The 17,885-nt window shown below is 41.7% G+C and overlaps 1 protein-coding gene across 2 annotated transcripts in view; it reads left to right on the top strand.

Annotated features, from left to right (window-relative positions):
* Window positions 1–17,885, top strand: part of RARS2 (arginyl-tRNA synthetase 2, mitochondrial) — a 201,638-nt gene that overhangs the window by 131,047 nt on the left and 52,706 nt on the right. For both annotated transcript variants that reach the window (XM_085611098.1, XM_085611097.1), the window contains 3 exons: window positions 8,682–8,742; window positions 13,079–13,155; window positions 16,580–16,704. In XM_085611098.1, the coding sequence (XP_085467224.1) occupies window positions 8,682–8,742; window positions 13,079–13,155; window positions 16,580–16,704 (263 nt within the window). The remainder of the gene's footprint in view (window positions 1–8,681; window positions 8,743–13,078; window positions 13,156–16,579; window positions 16,705–17,885) is intronic.

The raw sequence follows: 17,885 nt of genomic DNA, 5'->3' as shown, positions 1-17,885 counted from the left end.
GTCGGCAAATAATAATGCCGTGACCGCTTCACCACCTAGTTTTGGGGAATCATGCACACAATTACTCAGATAACTTGGTATATCATTAACATATAGGGAAAAGAGTGTAGGGGCTAGCACGCATCCTTGGCGCACACCACGGTCTACTGGAATAGCCCTGGAGATTTCACCATTCTTTCCCCATCTGATTTTGGCAAAATTCCCTGTGTGGAGCCTAATCAGTTCTTTAAGTAGTTCCCCTGGAACCGCCATGTTCTTAAGTGTAGACCACAGCAATTTACGCGGAACAAGGTCAAAGGCGGCCCTAAGATCCACAAACGCCACATATAGACTACCCTTCCTTAGGTTTATGTACTTCCAACAGATGCACATAAACCTAAATACTTGATCAATAGTACTAATTTTAGATCTAAAACCAGCTTGATATTTAGTCAGTATTTTAGTCTCTTCAGTCCAATCTAAAAGCCTGTTTAAAATATGTCTGGCAAAAATTTTTTGTAAAATGTCAATTAAACTAATTGGGCGGTAATTACTAGGGTCATAACGGTCTCCTTTTTTAAAAATTGTTATTATTTCAGCCCTTTCCAGGAATCAGGAATTGGTGTACCCGCAGCAATCGAATTACACAGGAAGTTTATATATGGTCCCCACACTTCTACATCATGTTTTAGTAAATCGCCGGGAATTTTGTCAGGACCAGGAGCTTTGCTCATTTTCACTGCCTGTAAGGCCTGGATGGATTCTTCTAGACTGAAGAGTAAGGGGGCATTACTCGATCCTAAGTCTATCTCATGGTCCTTAAGGGACAAACTGTTCTTTTTATTGGCATAAAGCTTGGTAAAATGATCACACCATGTATTTTCATCTAGGAAAATATCCTTTGATGATCTACCCTTCTTATTCCCCTTGGCGATTAAATTCCAGAACGTACTTTGGTCACGCTGCTTTGTTGCATTTAAGAGATCCTCCCAAATAGTTTCATCCCAGAATTTTTTTGCTTGGTCCATGGTTTTGTTATAAATTAGTCTTCCGTTTTTTATTTCTAGACGATTACCAGATTTTACTGCCTGAATCAGCCTTGATTTAGCTTGGCGGCAGTCTTGATTATACCATGGATTCATCGTCTTGAGGGGGTTCCCTTCCCTATTGCTGTCTTGTTTATAAGTTTTGCTCAGTAGTGGAGTTAAAGCATCCAACAACTTATAATGTAAATCAAGAACACCCGGAGTGCCCACTATAGGTAACTGGGGTGTTCCCATGATTTCAGAGAAGACGTTATAGATCTTTTCCAATGTTTTTTCCGACCCCAAAATATGTGGCCATCTTACCGCACGTCTATTGTTAGATATTTGTAGCTCCCCACTAGATGATGTTAGTAACATTTCTTCGTCATGTCTAGTAATAAATGGGTGGGGATCTAACCATAGTTGGAGAGGGAAATGATCACTCTCTGTCCTTTGATCTACCTTAAAATCTGCGATTAATTCCCATGCGTTCCGGGATGCCATTATAAAGTCTATGTGTGATCTGTAAGATCCCTTGAAATAAGTCGGGGCTGCTGGACTATCCGAACAAAAACGGCCGTTACAAGCCCTTAGGTCGTGCGCCACAGTCAATTGCAAAATTTGAAAGACAGCTACAGTGTTATTAACTGAGCCCACTGATTGTAAGGGCAAAATATTATTAGCGGCGTCTTGTTCATCAAAAAATTTTTCCATACCTGAAACAGGCTCATATCTACAGTTAAAATCCCCGCCAACTATTACCTTTGCATTTTCTCCCAGTGTTTCCAAAAAGGAATCCAAGATTTCTATCGTTTTAGATTCCTTATTGGAAGGATATGGTCTGTTGTATATGTTTATTAAATAAATGATTTCTTTCCTTCTGGTAAGAATTTTAATGCCAAGTAGGTCTGGAGGGGAAATTGATATCTGTCTAGCCTCTATTTCTAGAGACACATTGACCCAAATAACCAATCCCCCTGATGCTCTACCTCTATTGGATGGTGTTGCATTAGAACAAAAAGTTTTAAAACCCAGCCTGTGGGGAATTTCCACCATCCATGTCTCCTGTAAGAGTATAATATCATAATCCTCTATATATGAGGACCATATCTCATCCATTAAATTCTTAGCTAACCCAGCTATATTCCAAGATAACATTCTAATACTTGGATCCTCTTTTACGTGTGGTGAGGCTGGGCCTACTAATATTATTTCATTCCCTGTATTGACCTCTGATATGACTAAAGGATTTACCTTATTTGCTTGATTAGCAACTTCATTATCATCCTTTCCCTCCGTGGACATTATATAATACTTGTCTGAGACCCCTGAACTAGCAGCCACCCTCGTTGAGGAGATAGAAGATAGAATCTTGATTCCCAACTTGTCTAACACAGTAACTCCGGGGCATGTTGGTATTTTAGAATTTGAACCCAATTGTTCAACATTCACGCCTGAACCCCATATCGGATTGTCTGTTCGTGTGTCTATGCTTGATTCGTTTAAATGTCAATCATTTTGATCTAGCATACTCAAAGCTGAGAATCTATTTTCAGTTGGGATGGTGAAGTGTATGTCTCTGCTATTGTGCATGGGTCTACGAATATTAGGTAATAGTGGTACTTTGGTCAAATGCCTATAGAAATACCCCAAAGAATGCACTCCTACATCAAGCTCCCCTATATCCCGGGATGCTGCTCTTAGAAGGACGGTTGCAGCGTGCTGGGGGTATCTAAAATTGATAATTATACAATCCCCCTTGCATCTTTTTCTTGCGCTACCAATCCAGGGAACCCTTCTAGTAGACAGAATGTCATCAGAGAGGAGTGGGGGAAAACCACAGTTTTTATGTAACCAAGCAATTGATTTCCGTTTGAGGGAATCGTGGGATTCCTCCCGATGATTTGATATTGTCGAGTCGGGGGGAGGGACATTTGAAAGCACTACAACATAAGGTTCACAATCAGGCGGGAGGTTAATGTGATTTGGTCTATATCCAGGAGTAATAGTCCTCTCACTATTAGGTGGGGCTACATTTGACTGGGGGATACAACCAGCTGGATGACATATCTCCCTAGGTAAGGATTTGAAAGGGCTTTTTCTTCCAATTATGACTGATTGTGCCTGGACTGTTGAATGTATTTCTGAATCAGGAATTATTGCAGTCTGATCTTTCCTCATGTTCTCTAAAAGACCCCCCAACCTAGATACCTCCAATGATAAGAAATCATTTTTTTCCAGAAGAGGTTTGGTCACCACATCTAATTTTGCTTCAAATAGACTAGATACCTCCATGGTTAGGGAGTCAATTTTTTCCATGAGAGGCTTAGTTATGAGGTCTAATTTGTCCTCAAAAATTTTGGCAATATGACCCAAAAGATTGTCACTCCCATCACCCTTGCTAGCTGTGTTATCAGTAACAGTCACAGTATTTCTATGTCTTTGGTCCAACTTCAACTTTGGGTGAGCATTTCCCCACTTAGTTAGGGTTTTCCTACATTTTCTTACAGGCCTCTTAAAGGGGGAAAGAGGTGACACAGGATCACTAGGTGACTCTAACGGTACTTGAGTAGATACTTCGTGATCTAAGAAAATAGTAGTTACGGTTTCAGGACAAGAACTGTCAATGCTGGTTAAGTCCAGCATAGTAAGATCACTTTCAATATTAGTATCTATAGAAGTGGTGAGGTCCGGAGTAGAATCCTTCCCCAGTGATTTTCGTCGGTCATGATTTATCTTGCTCACCATTTTGACCAAATAATTGTCCAAGGTGGAGTTCTTTGTGGCCATTCTGAGATTCAATACAAGCGCGTTAGTCTCTAGTATTAGTAATAAGAAATCACTCCCGTTTAAAACTCGAGCCTCTACACACCAGTGGAGGACACATAAATGTTAAAAGAAAAGAAAAAATAAACCTGTCTTATTTCAGTCGCAAGTTGTTGCAGAACTATAACGGGACGGCAACCCCGGTTCAGCGAATGATCAGCTGAATATAGTCTTGATACAGCTCATGCCGTCATCGTAGCACCGAACAGTTTTAGTAAGCCATGATTTAGGGGGGTGGCCCGGCCCGACCTCTTCCGGCCTCCTAACTGCCACACAACGGCCCGCCCTTTGCCCGGGCTTAGCCCGGCGTCGCCCGCGCGCGTCCCGCGACGCGGAGGGAGCCTCTGCCTTTTCAGCGCCTCCGGGCGCGAAGACAAGCGGAAGTGGCCGCTAAGCAGGCTGGGAGCTGTAGTCTCCCCCTGTCACGGCGCGATAGCGTTGGCGCCGACAGAGGAGACGAACAGCGTGTGCACCCCAGGAGCGGCAGGGCAGCAAATGGCATCAACAGCAGGACCTCCGGTAAGAACCAGCGACAGAAATTACACCCCCGCTCCACCAAGGGAGCCTCTGCCTTTTCAGCGCCTCCGGGCGCGAAGACAAGCGGAAGTGGCCGCTAAGCAGGCTGGGAGCTGTAGTCTCCCCCTGTCACGGCGCGATAGCGTTGGCGCCGACAGAGGAGACGAACAGCGTGTGCACCCCAGGAGCGGCAGGGCAGCAAATGGCATCAACAGCAGGACCTCCGGTAAGAACCAGCGACAGAAATTACACCCCCGCTCCACCAAGGGAGCCTCTGCCTTTTCAGCGCCTCCTGGCGCGAAGACAAGCGGAAGTGGCCGCTAAGCAGGCTGGGAGCTGTAGTCTCCCCCTGTCACGGCGCGATAGCGTTGGCGCCGACAAGGAGACGAACAGCGTGTGCACCCCAGGAGCGGCAGGGCAGCAAATGGCATCAACAGCAGGACCTCCGGTAAGAACCAGCGACAGAAATTACACCCCCGCTCCACCGAGGGAGCCTCTGCCTTTTCAGCGCCTCCGGGCGCGAAGACAAGCGGAAGTGGCCGCTAAGCAGGCTGGGAGCTGTAGTCTCCCCCTGTCACGGCGCGATAGCGTTGGCGCCGACAGAGGAGACGAACAGCGTGTGCACCCCAGGAGCGGCAGGGCAGCAAATGGCATCAACAGCAGGACCTCCGGTAAGAACCAGCGACAGAAATTACACCCCCCTCAAGATACTCAGTATCTGTTCCAAAAAGAATTCCCTCTTACGGACAGCTTTTTTCTGTATCAAACCCCTCACAGTCACTGAACCTACACTGAGAAAGAAGTTGATATGAGTAGAAAAGTGGGTACTGTTAACAGTGATTACTCTATGGAGAGAATTTACTTTTTGCAGGCAGTGAAACTCTCATGAGAAATGCACCTTAGAGTATTAACACAGTATCTACTAGTACAGTGGACACTCTATGCAACCCTTGTCAAAAAAGACACTATTCGCTTAAAATACCGAGATCTGAAGGGGCTAAAGATGATACAACCTGCAGCCTTTACAGATATTCCATCTTCTGAAGCAAAAGAAGGACATGTACATTGGTTAGTACCTGGTGCACACAGTCTTTTATGTTATGTAGAGATTGTCATGCTGAAACAATGCTGTCTAATAACTCAAGGCTACGTACAATACTTAGTATCTAGTATGTATAATCTTTGCCCTGTTGGAAACTTTTTCTGACTAACCAAAAAACGTGTGTGGAACTTACTAGACACAAGTCATCAACTGTCATCTGCACACAGTTATTCTTCAATACCTATACACACCTATGATTCATTCAGAGCACAACATTTTGTAAACACTTACACCCGTTAGCTGGACACAAGCTGTACAAAATTAGGTAGAAGAGTGATATGCTTGTTACCTGCCACTATGTAAACTATAAAAACAAGTTAACACACTCATTGGATAATGTTGTCAGGGATGTCATCAATAATGTCTTAGAAGTGCTACGTTGGGCTGCCTGGGAGGGCGCGGCACTGCTGCGAGAGGTGTGCCAGGGCAAGAGGCCTATATAGTTTGTGTGAGCATGGAACACAATTTTGGCTGACCTCCAGGGGAGCGAGGATGAGTGAAGGGGACGGCGCTGCCTAGGAAGCCCACTGGGGACGAAGCCCTTTGTGAGGTGCCGGATGGCTGACTTTTGGCCCTAACTATCACCCCCACTGTTTGCGCTGCTTTGGAGGACACCTGTAGGGGGCTAACTGACACGGAATACATGGGGGGGCTTGGCATGCCCAAGTCTTGATCTACTGACTTACTTAGGGAGAGGGGGAAGGCAGCACAAGGGGACTGGGGAGGGAGGGCAATTTGTCTTGTTGAATGGGTTGTTCGATGACTCCTTTGGAGACCTCACCTGGCGACCCTAGGTCCTTCTGTGTGTGAGCAGCAGTGTACTGTCTGAGCACACTTTCTAGACATAGTAGTACATCATGTGCATGTGATTGCTTGCTAGATTTGATATGCTCTGTATTTTGACATAGTGAAAACAAGGAAGGCTTGAGTCCTGTACTCCCCAGACTGGGCCACCCAAATATTGAAATCACAGAAAGGTGTCAAGGGAGGTTTATTTTAAATATTCGCGATAAACCTGAGACCACTAATTCTGAGGTTTTTGAGCATTTATTCTGCTTAGTTTTGATAATTCAAAAAGACATTCATAAATCAATTGGACATGTCTTTTAAAAGGAAACACCACATTAGTAAATCACACAATTGCAACACATTTGTATGCGTGATTTAGAACCATTTCTTTTGTGAGACAATATATACAACACATACATAATACCAAACGTTATTTGTGACAAAAATATATACAACAAATCAATGATCACACCCTTTGTGGGGGACGGTAGAACAGGGTGTGCCACGAGGGGGACTGAATAGAAATTATTTTCCCAATCTTCTAGGTTGTCAACACCAAGTAGGATATGCATCCCCACCCTCCCACAAGCAGGACAGTAGACATTTGTCCGCCTTGTGTTTTCAGTACAAATTCAGGACTGGTTTAATTTCAGGCTGGCACACATAATTTATCGATGTTTGTCTTGTGATCATTTGTTTGTTGTATATATTTTTGTCACAAATAACTGCTCAAAAACCTCACAATTAGTGGTCTCAGGTTTATCACGAATATTTAAAATAAACCTCCCTTGACACCTTTCTGTGATTTCTGTATTTTGACATGGCATGCCTATGCTGTTGGACTACAATGACAATAGCATTACTGCTGTTTAAACGTATGATGGGGAATCACCAATATTAATGTATGTTAAAGGATAATTAAATTCTGTATAAAGAAAATCAATGATGTCATAGAACAGGTGATGAGTGATGTAATATGTGAGGTCATAAGCAATGCATGACAGGGGCACAAGTTGTAGTTAGCTGTGCTAACTATAATTGGTGAATATCTGTGGTTTTTTTTAGTTCAAAAGGTAAAGTTGTGACCCACATAAAACTATAATGTCACTTTTACCTTTGTCTGAGTTTCCGGAGCAAAGGCATTTTTTGTTCATTTAATAAGCTGATACTGATGACGAATGTGCATGAAACAAAACAATTTCATCCACTTTGGCTCTTTCACAGACCTTTTTGCGCCAATCTATCAAGCAGGGCCCGGGGTCCCAAAAGTTCTATTTGCTATGTTAATTCCCATAGGAAACCTTTCTCTCTGTTACAACGGAATTACACCAAATTTATTTTGGCAAAAAGTTTGAGTTTCAAAAGGCCTACTTTTTTTGATTTGGTGTAAATTTGTGTAGCCTTTTTCAAGAGATTAGCCTTTAAAGAGGGGCTCGGGTTGAGCAGAAAAATGTATAGTCTATTTGGTAGCAAACAATTCATTAAATGAGCCCTTCTGATTGGCCGAAGGAGCTTTTGTTCCTGTCAGTTATATTGGTACTGTGGTTCTGGTAATGATACCGCAGTACGAATGATCTGATTGGCTAGCTGCATTACTGATTAAAAGGTTGTGGCTGCCATTACAGCATTCGGTCCCAGAGTCCTGAAAATTTTGTTAACAAGGTGAGGGCACACCTTGATCCTAAGAGTCATGCGTGATACAAGTTGAAATTAAAATATATATTTTAAGTGACTGGTTCTGCTGCACCCCCCTGTGGCACCGGGGTACCAGTAAAATTCCCTGGTGTTCACAGCTGTAGACTCTTTACAGAAGGGAGCTCGGTGCATGTCTGGGGCTGAGCACCCAATAGTGTTGGGTGCAGGACCTGGCCAGGCCCTGCCGACCAACTCCTTGTTAGGCATGGCTGAAGGCCGTGCACATCAGGTGTCGGGCAGCGAGAGTATTTTCTATTCGCACTTAGTGGTACACATTGTACTGGATGTTAGCGCTGTCCACCTAAATCCATGAAGAACAGCCTAAGATGAATGTTCGTAGAAAAACTGCAATTTATACATATCACTCTATTCATTATTATTTGTATATGTAATGTGCTCCAAATAACCACTGATTTGAGTTACAACCTGGATTTAAAGATAGTAGCACAAGCATATGCATCCGTTTAATGCAGAATAAAAATAAAACATTTCGTACCCCCTCAGAAGGATGGAAGGCAGTGTGTTTTTTGGTCGAGATTTGAAAACATAGTCTGCTGTTCATAGTAGATTCATCAGTGAGTGTTAACTCACTGGACGATTTGGCCGTCTACAGAGGATTTTTGATATCTCATTTTCCCTTACACTCATGAGACAATGTTGCCATTCTTCAGTTTAAGCTTTGTCATGTTGTCTTTATGATTCTGAGGCATCTTGCAGAATTCTAACCTATTTTCTTGGTTTCTCTACAGAGACCTTGCGGCTGCAATAGACCGAAAATCTAAATATGATTTTGACACAATGATCTATGTGGTAAGTACATTATTTGTTTGCAGAAAAATGATGCTTTTGCACTTTTAAATCTTTGCAAAAAGGAGCGAGGTGAGTGGGGATGTGGTTCTTCATTTACTTAAATAAAACATCCTGGTCAGCAACGTCTTAAGCAATGAAGGAAGCTATTTTAGGTGGAGTGGAAATGGAGAAAATAAAGACTATTGTAGGGGAGGTTGATTTAAAAAAAAAAAAGTTGGAATGTCATATTTGCCTAAAGAAAGTAGGAGGGTAGATTAACTATTTCATGCTAAATGTTTTTAACAAAGAGCGCAGTAATATATCGGGTCTGGTGGCTTATTGGAGTAATGTCCACTATCAATGTCTGTATTTGACCTCATGATCACAAGTTCAAATCCTAACAGGTCCACTCTGCCTTTCATCCTTCTGAGGTCGATAAAATAAGTACCATTGAGTTGGGTAACAATTAACATCTGTTATTCGGTGCCAAGAGGCCCTTCAGGATGAACGTGCGCTTTCCAAATACACGTTATGTTATGTTATATATTCTGTGGCTGTCGGTTTTATGCCCCTGTAGTGTGAATTGGGCAGTTCCTCCTTTATATGGGTACTTCTAAGTAAACTGGGCAACCCAATAAACCCTCGGAGGCTTGGGTAACAGGAAATTAGTATGAGGTAACAATGCCTTCAAGGGATTTCATTTAAAAATAACCCAGCTTCAGGACAAAAAAGTTCATATGTAGACTGAAGGCCCTCAAGATAAAATCGTCTAAGGACCTTTGAACATTGAGTCTGGATAGATAATGGGTGCCTCAGAAAAATGTATGCCAATGATGGGCTAAAGTTTCAATGCGTGCTCTTGGTATGATTTCACCTTTAACATATGGCGAGTTGAAACTTGTGTGCTGCCAATGGTTTATTTGAATTACAATTGGTGGTCTGGGTAGAGTTTTCGCTGTTTTGTATTTGGCAAGTCATCACTTGCGTTGTCGAATGTCTGTAACACCGTCTAAGATCAGCGGCCGGACCAAAGCAAATCAGTCCTTAGCCGATTAGATCTTGAGGGTTTTAAGTCTACATATGAACTTTTTTGTCCTGAAGATGGTCTACTAGATGTCTCACAAGACAAGACAGAAACATCGACATACCTAACCAAATTTCCTAAAAATGTATATAGTAATTAATCACTGTATGTTTATTGATAATTTCTATTTGTAAATAGGTGAAAGAAATGGGTTATTCACAAAAGTGATTGAGATGTCTATTTCAAAGATAATCAATCTCAGTAATTTTTGATTATGTGAATGTTGTTTTGTACCCTTTTTCTAAATTATTTACCTACATAAATTAGTACGAAAAAACGTTTACACCCTTTGTTATTCTTTTCATTGTTGTTCTTTTTGATACCTTCTTTTGTAATTTTTTTCAATTGATTTCAATAATTCTTATATCTTAGGCCACTAATCTGGGCTCTCACAATTTGTTTTTGATAAATTAAACAGGATTATTTTAAAATGAAATCCCTTAAAGGCATTGTTACCTGACACTAATTTCTTTTATATGGGGGCATCTCCGTGTACGATTTTTCAATGTAACTGTCCTGTGTTACCGAGGTAAAGAGGCCCCTTAAGTCATGCACTAAATGTGCACTAATCAATAGGTGGCAAGCATACGACCTCTCCAAAAATGTGCTTTGACGCCCTAACAAGGGGGACAAAGCGTACCAAAAATGTTGCAGTATAAAACAATGTAATACAATAAGTGCAGTTCTTGAGTGCAATGTGGGATGAAGCAGGTGGGGAGTGTGCAGATAGAAGCAATGAACAATGTCAGTGTCTCTGCATGCACATCTTGCACCCCAGCATTTGAGGGGGTGGTCCTGAAGCCTACTGCGGAGGGTGTTGCAGTCTGTGATCACCCCTCCCTTTTGGGTCCCTTATGGGGCTCTAGGAATTAAAGAATAAAGTAATAACTGCTCACTGTCTTGGATCTCAGTTCCCTGATGGTCCACTGCGCCCTTCAGTGAACTAGCTCTGCATTACGCTTTAGTGGCTCCTGACAATATTCAAGAACAACTATTTCACCTTTCCTTAAAGTTTTATATTGTCTTTATGCACCACACCCAAAAATCATTATTTCAAAGTAAAATCCAATGGTGCCTAGGTTAGAGTCTGAAAACTCACTTGCATTCTCATATTTATAATTATGGTTAACGATCGATCTTCACTAATCTGACTCTTTTAATTTTTCAACTACAAAATGCTCCGAAGCATTGCTAATCTGTTCTTGCTGAAAAGGCTCCACTGAAATATCATAGCCCTTTTCACCATAAAGCACTTTCATAGCTCTTTCAATAATAATTCAAAATGTACTTCCGATCAAACGTCTTTTTTTACTCGAGCACATCAAAACATAAATACCAAAAGAAGTAAGCCAGGTGAAATTTGAGATTTTATACTTCTGGTTAGTTCTATTATTAGCACTCTGTTTGGCATATATAGCAGATTTACAGACTGTACAAATGCCACCTTTAAAGAAACGTTCAAGATATTTTTCTAGAACGCATCGGGTATCTGCCTTTTTATCCTTTTACAATTGCGTAGAATACTAAAGATCTTTGAAGTTTGATGAATTTGAAAATCTTCATTGTTAAAACACAATCTGTTTGATTGATTTTTCAAGTACAACATACCAACGACCCTCTAGGGCAACCAGCCCATCCCCTGCCTCTCCAGCTGTACTGGCACTTGGTTGGCAATCACTACATAAGCCGCATCAGACCCATTGTGATGCATTGTGAAAAGGTCGTTTCTAGTTAGAATTCTATGTGCAAAGATCAATTACCATCAATATTCTACTAAAGCCTTTGCTTTCTTTCTCTAAGAGCACCATAACTGTTAAACTTTACATTAAACTCGGTAACATGCAAGTCCTTAATGTTTTATTCATAGTTCCTACCAACCTAATTTATCTTTTATCCTTTATAGCAAAACAAATTGCCACATGTTATATTTTTAAACAAACTTTATTGAATTTTTTACATTGTTTGCAGATGAAACCATGAACATTTTGAACTGTAGCCCTTCTCCCTGCCTCCCTTTCCCTTTCCCTTCCTGGAGGCTATTTTAATCTCTCCATCATCACCCTTCCATCCCTACCCCATTCAGTGGATTATATATCCCTCCCCTATGCTGCCCCTATGCCTGCTTCTGTATCTGGGCTTACCTAGCTATCTAGTGGACCATGTCTGTCTCTTTTCGAGGACGTTCACCCGCCCTTCCGGTAACCCTGTCCTAATCTTGTCCCACACCTTTTTAAATGTTAAAGGAACTGTTACCAATTAGTGATAGTGATTTGATCTTATTTAAAATTGAGCTTTGCGGATCACCCGGCATAAATATGTCTTGCCCTAATTAAGATCTAGAGGGATTGAAACATGTTGGCTGTTTCGTGTGTTGGAATCTGAACATTAATAATACTGAAAAGCCTTCATACTTATTTATTAAAATAATTAAGGTTAAGAGTGTCGTCCAGCTTAATGACATGCATAAGGGATGGAATTTTTACTTAAATGACTTTATACCTAGAATGTCTGAGGGACAGGCAATTACGTGAGAGAGACCCACTCTCTCTGCCTCAGATTTACTGATTGTGTCATATTACAGACATTTCTCTACGCTATTTCAGCTCCACCTACCAATATTGACTTATGCCTCATTGCACCCTAATTTCTTTGGAAACCGCCACCCCCACTTAGGTTCTCTATAATAATGTTCTGCTATGCTGATATTTTGATGTTGCAAACCCCAGTCATGCCATCTTTCTTTAGAAGCCCCTAGAGTGACTCATTGCCCGTTCCTCCGCCATTAACGCTAGTCCTGTGCGCCCCCTCCCCCTTAGAGTTAAAGTCGTATATGCGCCTCTCAAATTCCCTCAGCCTGTATTACAGAAGAGCTTCCCAGTCCCTCCACTGCTCCAGAACTTTCCAATTAAATGTATGTACCGCACCCAGACCTGACTACTTCTTTCAACTTAGGCTGTTCGTGTCCCTCTATGCTGGATGGACTCTGTGAGTGGTGACCGTAGCCTTTTCTTCTTCTATTTGATTTCGACTTGTATTTATTCTACAACATCGTTCACAGATCCTGCTAGGTCTGGTCACAGTCTGTAAAAATGGCAACTCAGGAACACAATGAAGACTAAAGCTGTTAAAATTGTGTTTTGTATTGCTGGGTGGGTGCTAAAGGAACGTTGGTCAGGGCTGGGTGAATGATATTATAAATGGGAGTCTTGGAAGAAAGAGTCCAGTGAGCAATAACTCTTCTGATAAACGTGCAATTGTTGTTTTTCTCATAAGACAGATAAAAGCCAGCAAACTCATTTTCAACACTTGTTTGAAGTGCTGAGGCTCATGGGCTGTGACTGGGCTGATGGGTAAGCCTTTAGTTTTCATTTTGTTCTATTTTATGTTGTTGGTTACTAATCTGCCTCAGGACAATACTTTTTTTAAAGTAAGACAAGTTGCAACATTGCGCGACATACAATCGATGGGCTTGAATATTCTGCTTTTGGACTGTAATCAAGACCTCATGAGCATTGGGAGCTGATAACTCACTGCCTTCAGGGCACCAAACAGGCTTAGGGTGCATCTTGGACCAGGTCTTACTTTTCTTTAAAAGTAAGTGGGACCTGCTTTCATGCACTCATGTAGTACTGAGATAGCTCAGGAAAGCATGCAACCTAAGAACAAAATGAAGTGAAGCAAGAGAACACGTTGCATACCGCTACAAGCTTAGGCAAGCAGCTCTCATTGAAGCCTAGCGCCTAGACATAGTCCTATTCACTGAGGTACAGAACATGTCGCTTTCCAGGGCTGTTTTCTTCAATCTGATGCCTCCATGGTGGTAAACTGACCCATGGATCTCCCGCCTTGTTTTCCCGCTTATCTCATTTTCCCGCTTGATAGGTCAGACGCGGGCGGGTACCTGCATGACACAGGGCTCAGGCTAGCTTGCTGCAGTGGACCAAAATTCACAGCATGTGTGCATTTGAGCACTCTATTTCCTGGATGAAAAAAGGGTAACATATCTGAAAAGGCTGCTTGCACCAATTACTATGATAGGGAAGTGGAATGGATGCAGCACGTGCCTGCCACTCTTTAGAAGGGTGTCTTTGGGAAAACTTACAGAATGTTTTATGAGAGAGAGTGGCAGTGCGACCCGGCATTATATCTGGTAATTGAATGGTAGCAGCAGATGCCATGTTTTATGAGCTTGACTCACAAAGGATTTACTTGAAATGGGTATGACTTCACCCCTTGCCTTACATGGGTCTTGCCCACGAGAGCCCGGGCAAGTAAATCGCACTGACACGTGAAGACAAAAAGAGCTTTAAGAATTGGTCTCTAACTGAAGTATTTGTGACATTGCAGGGGATTTGAGGTTGAAGAAGGAGTGTGTGAGGAGAACTACAGATACCAAGTATATATGGGAGTGGTAGAGACACCTTGTAATGCGTTATGACTGGCCAACCCAGCACTTTCACATATAAAAATCCCCATAAGCGTCTGCTACATAGTCCTTTCTTTTACCTAATTAACAGTGTTAAATAAAAATGACTTTAATGCATATTGAATGCAATCCACAACAACCTAAGAACATGTACACAGTGAAAGGAGGGCGTATGCAGTGCCACAAGGATTTATAGTTTGGCTTAGCGAGAAAACACATTATTTCAGTTAATCATGTGGTTAAAATCTAATATGAGTTTTCCTATAAATTCAAATTATTACTTGCAGTTCATTTGGTTGCGACACCTGTGGTAGAACAGAAGCATTTTGGATTTATTATTGAGTGTAAACCCGTCCTATTTTTAGGTCAAGCCCGAGAGACAGCAGAGCTGTCGGGTCGCAAAAGACCTGTTGGGGCTCCACAAGAGCTTACGTAGGTTTAATTCCCCCCCGTTGCTTGCTATTTGCTGGAGTTATTTTCATTGTCATACTACAAGGTGTCCACAGAATTAGTTGTAAACCCATGCAGAGGGCGTGTTTCCAGCTAATTGTTTGGAGGTTCTGCACAGCCGATGTCAATTAATGGAAATGACATCACCCCAAGACATCGCAGGTCGCCTCACAAGCTTTGGGTTTTGGTGATGGAGGGGGTGGCGGTGAATTTAAAGTGCCTTGTGTGTGCTTGGCGCTAAACCCATCTTTCATAATTATGCATGGCTAAAGCACATTGGAAAGGAAAAACGAAGCACACAGATAAATGTAGTGTGAAATGTTACTTTAGCGGAGGAGTAAACAGCGTCCATATGGAAAAGTGGACACTGCACATACTTGCAATGTGGAATGTAAAATAAGAGGAGTAAACTTAGGGCATTTGGCATGAGGAATGCATACAATTAATTCGGAAGAATCTGTAGACCAAGGACCTAATTATGAGTTTGGTAGTCCAATGGACCACCAAACCCACAGTGGCTACTGCTGCACCGGCGGTCCGACCGTCGTATTCAGAGTCGGGCAATCGACTGCCATTGGACAGCTGCTACTGCCAGGGACCCACAATCCCTGGCCGTCTTGCAGTGGTCTGAGGCCTGAAATATGATGGCAGTCCCGCTGCAGCACCACCAAGAATATTAGGAGTTTCCTCACCACCACAGTTTGTTATGTGTGCCAGGCCTGCAATTTCCTCTCTATTTTATCTTCCTTTGAAATATAAAAAAAAATCCGCCATCCTTGTGACCTCTCTACTGATAGCACCTCCAAATTATTTTCCTAATTCTACACATCAGCCATGCCATATGTCTTCTGTTTGCTCTTTTTCTCAGTTTCGGTTCCACATTACAATTATTTGTGTGACTAAATTTTGTTTCCTAACTCCTGGAATTGTTCACTCATAAACTCCACATTACATCATAATTTATTTAAATTGCGAATACACTCCAATACATACAAACCAGTTCTTTATCAATATTGAATGTTTTCAAAATGCAGACTTGAAATGTAGATAGTTATTTCCTAAACATTAATTACTCCATGCATATGTTCCCTTACTCATTCATTCAATCACACATTTTTTCAACACCTAATTAAAATGACAACGATTCACATTTCTAGTCTTTAACATTTTACAAGAAAAATAACTAAAACAAAAAAATAATAAAACGGCATATTCAAGGCGAGGCCTATTGCCTTTACGAGGGCTTGCTAATAAAGCTGGCTTGACCAAGTGCCTTATGTGGCTATCAAGCTGATATAAAATCATAATCTAATTGAAGGAGCATTGTGAATTGCATGCAGTTATTTATGCTGCATGCAAAATCTTGTGAAAGTTTGAACACAAGAAAGACTACCCCTGAATGAGGGCTAAGTCTCTGGTACCCCTGAATGAGTGCTAAGTCTCGGGTACCCCTGAATGAGTGCTAAGTCTCTGGTACCCCTGAATGAGTGCTAAGTCTCTGGTACCCCTGAATGAGTGCTAAGTCTCTGGTACCCCTGAATGAGTGCTAAGTCTCTGGTACCCCCGAATGAGTGCTAAGTCTATGGTACCCCTGAATGAGTGCTAAGTCTCTGGTACCCCTGAATGAGTGCTAAGTCTCTAGTACCCCTGAATGAGTGCTAAGTCTCTGGTACCCCCGAATGAGTGCTAAGTCTATGGTTTCAACGCTATAAAATGGGCCTCAGTCAGTGAAGAATAAATCCTATAAATCCTGCTGTAGAAGCAACCCACTGAAATGTATGTAGATGTGTCCAGGTTTGATTCCTTGGAGACTTTGTCTATTGGTAACTGTACATCTCTGAAAGAACAGAACTGAAACCCATGGTTGAGTTTTCATGCACCTTTGTCTCTCCCTGCAGCTGCTGCCATGTGCCTTTTGGGTTAGTCAAGGGAATGAAGACCCGAAAAGGAGAAGTTGTCTTTTTGGAGGATGTTCTTGATGAAGCGCGGTCGAGGATGTTGCAAAATATGATTTCTGCAAAAAGTAAGAACTTGAGCCTCTAAAACTAACGCAACGGAATAACAAAAGATGCATTTTTTTACAGGTTGAGTGGTACATCTGTGAAGCAGGTAATTGTACTGCATACTTGGGAAGCAGTCGATTATTATTGTTCTTGAGATGTGGAGTGGGGTTCTGTAAAACAAAGAAAAGGGGTGTTTAAAGACATCCTTGACAAGTGGAAGGAAGAGCAGCTTTGATTAAATCAGAGGCATCAAGTGAGAGGCCCTCATTCTTTAGCTGGAATTATGACGTTAGAATCTGACAGATTTTTCCCTTGATACACTTCGGCAGCTCGAATGTGGTGAAATTTAGTTGTCGAAAAATCCCTGGTAGGAATCAGGACGTGTAGATTTTGGTGCTGTAAGGCTCAAAATCCACATGGTGTGCTAAAGTTTCACATGTAAACTCATTGTTGGTGTTATTTACCATTGCCAGGGTGTCGTAATTTTTCTGTTGCAATAAATAGCACCCCAATAACGCACGTCTCAGTGGCGTAAGTCGAGAAATCTAAAAACAAATTATCCAAATTGCTTTCAGTTGATTGTTGAGAGGATGTGGTTTAAGCATCAGAGCTACTGAAGTCGAGCTGGGGAATCATGGATCCAGGCTCACTTAAGATATATATATATATATATATTTTCTAAAATAACATAATGGCTCAGAACCAAGTGCCATATGTATGTTTTGCGATTCTCAAATTGTGATTTAACGAATCGTAATTAGAGAATCGCAAAATGCAATGTATGTAGGATTTGCTAAAGATTTTGCGAATCCAAATTGAGATTCGCAAATAAGGAATACCTTCCCATTCATTCCTATGGCCTAGGAGGCCCATAGGAATGAATGGGAAGACATTCTCAATTTGCGATTAACAATTAGAGAATCGCAAATTGAGAATGCAATTTCAAGGTTGCAGGGGTGCCAAAAGTACACCCTGTTGCACCCCTGAAATATGCAATTGTGCACATTTTGCGCACATATATGCCCTAAGGGCATATGTGTGTGCCAAATGGCACAATGAAAAAAGCAAAAAAAAGTGCTTTTTTCTAGAAAATTACAAATTACCACCAACTTGAAGTTGGTGATAATTTGCGATTCCTTAAGGCCAAATAGCACATTTCAGGTGCTTCCAGAACTGCATTTAAGGAATCACAATTTGCAAT

The sequence above is a fragment of the Triturus cristatus genome, chromosome 6 (assembly GCF_964204655.1).
Source record: "Triturus cristatus chromosome 6, aTriCri1.1, whole genome shotgun sequence".
Classification (NCBI taxonomy): domain Eukaryota; kingdom Metazoa; phylum Chordata; class Amphibia; order Caudata; family Salamandridae; genus Triturus; species Triturus cristatus.
This window is presented reverse-complemented; position numbering and strand designations above follow the sequence as displayed.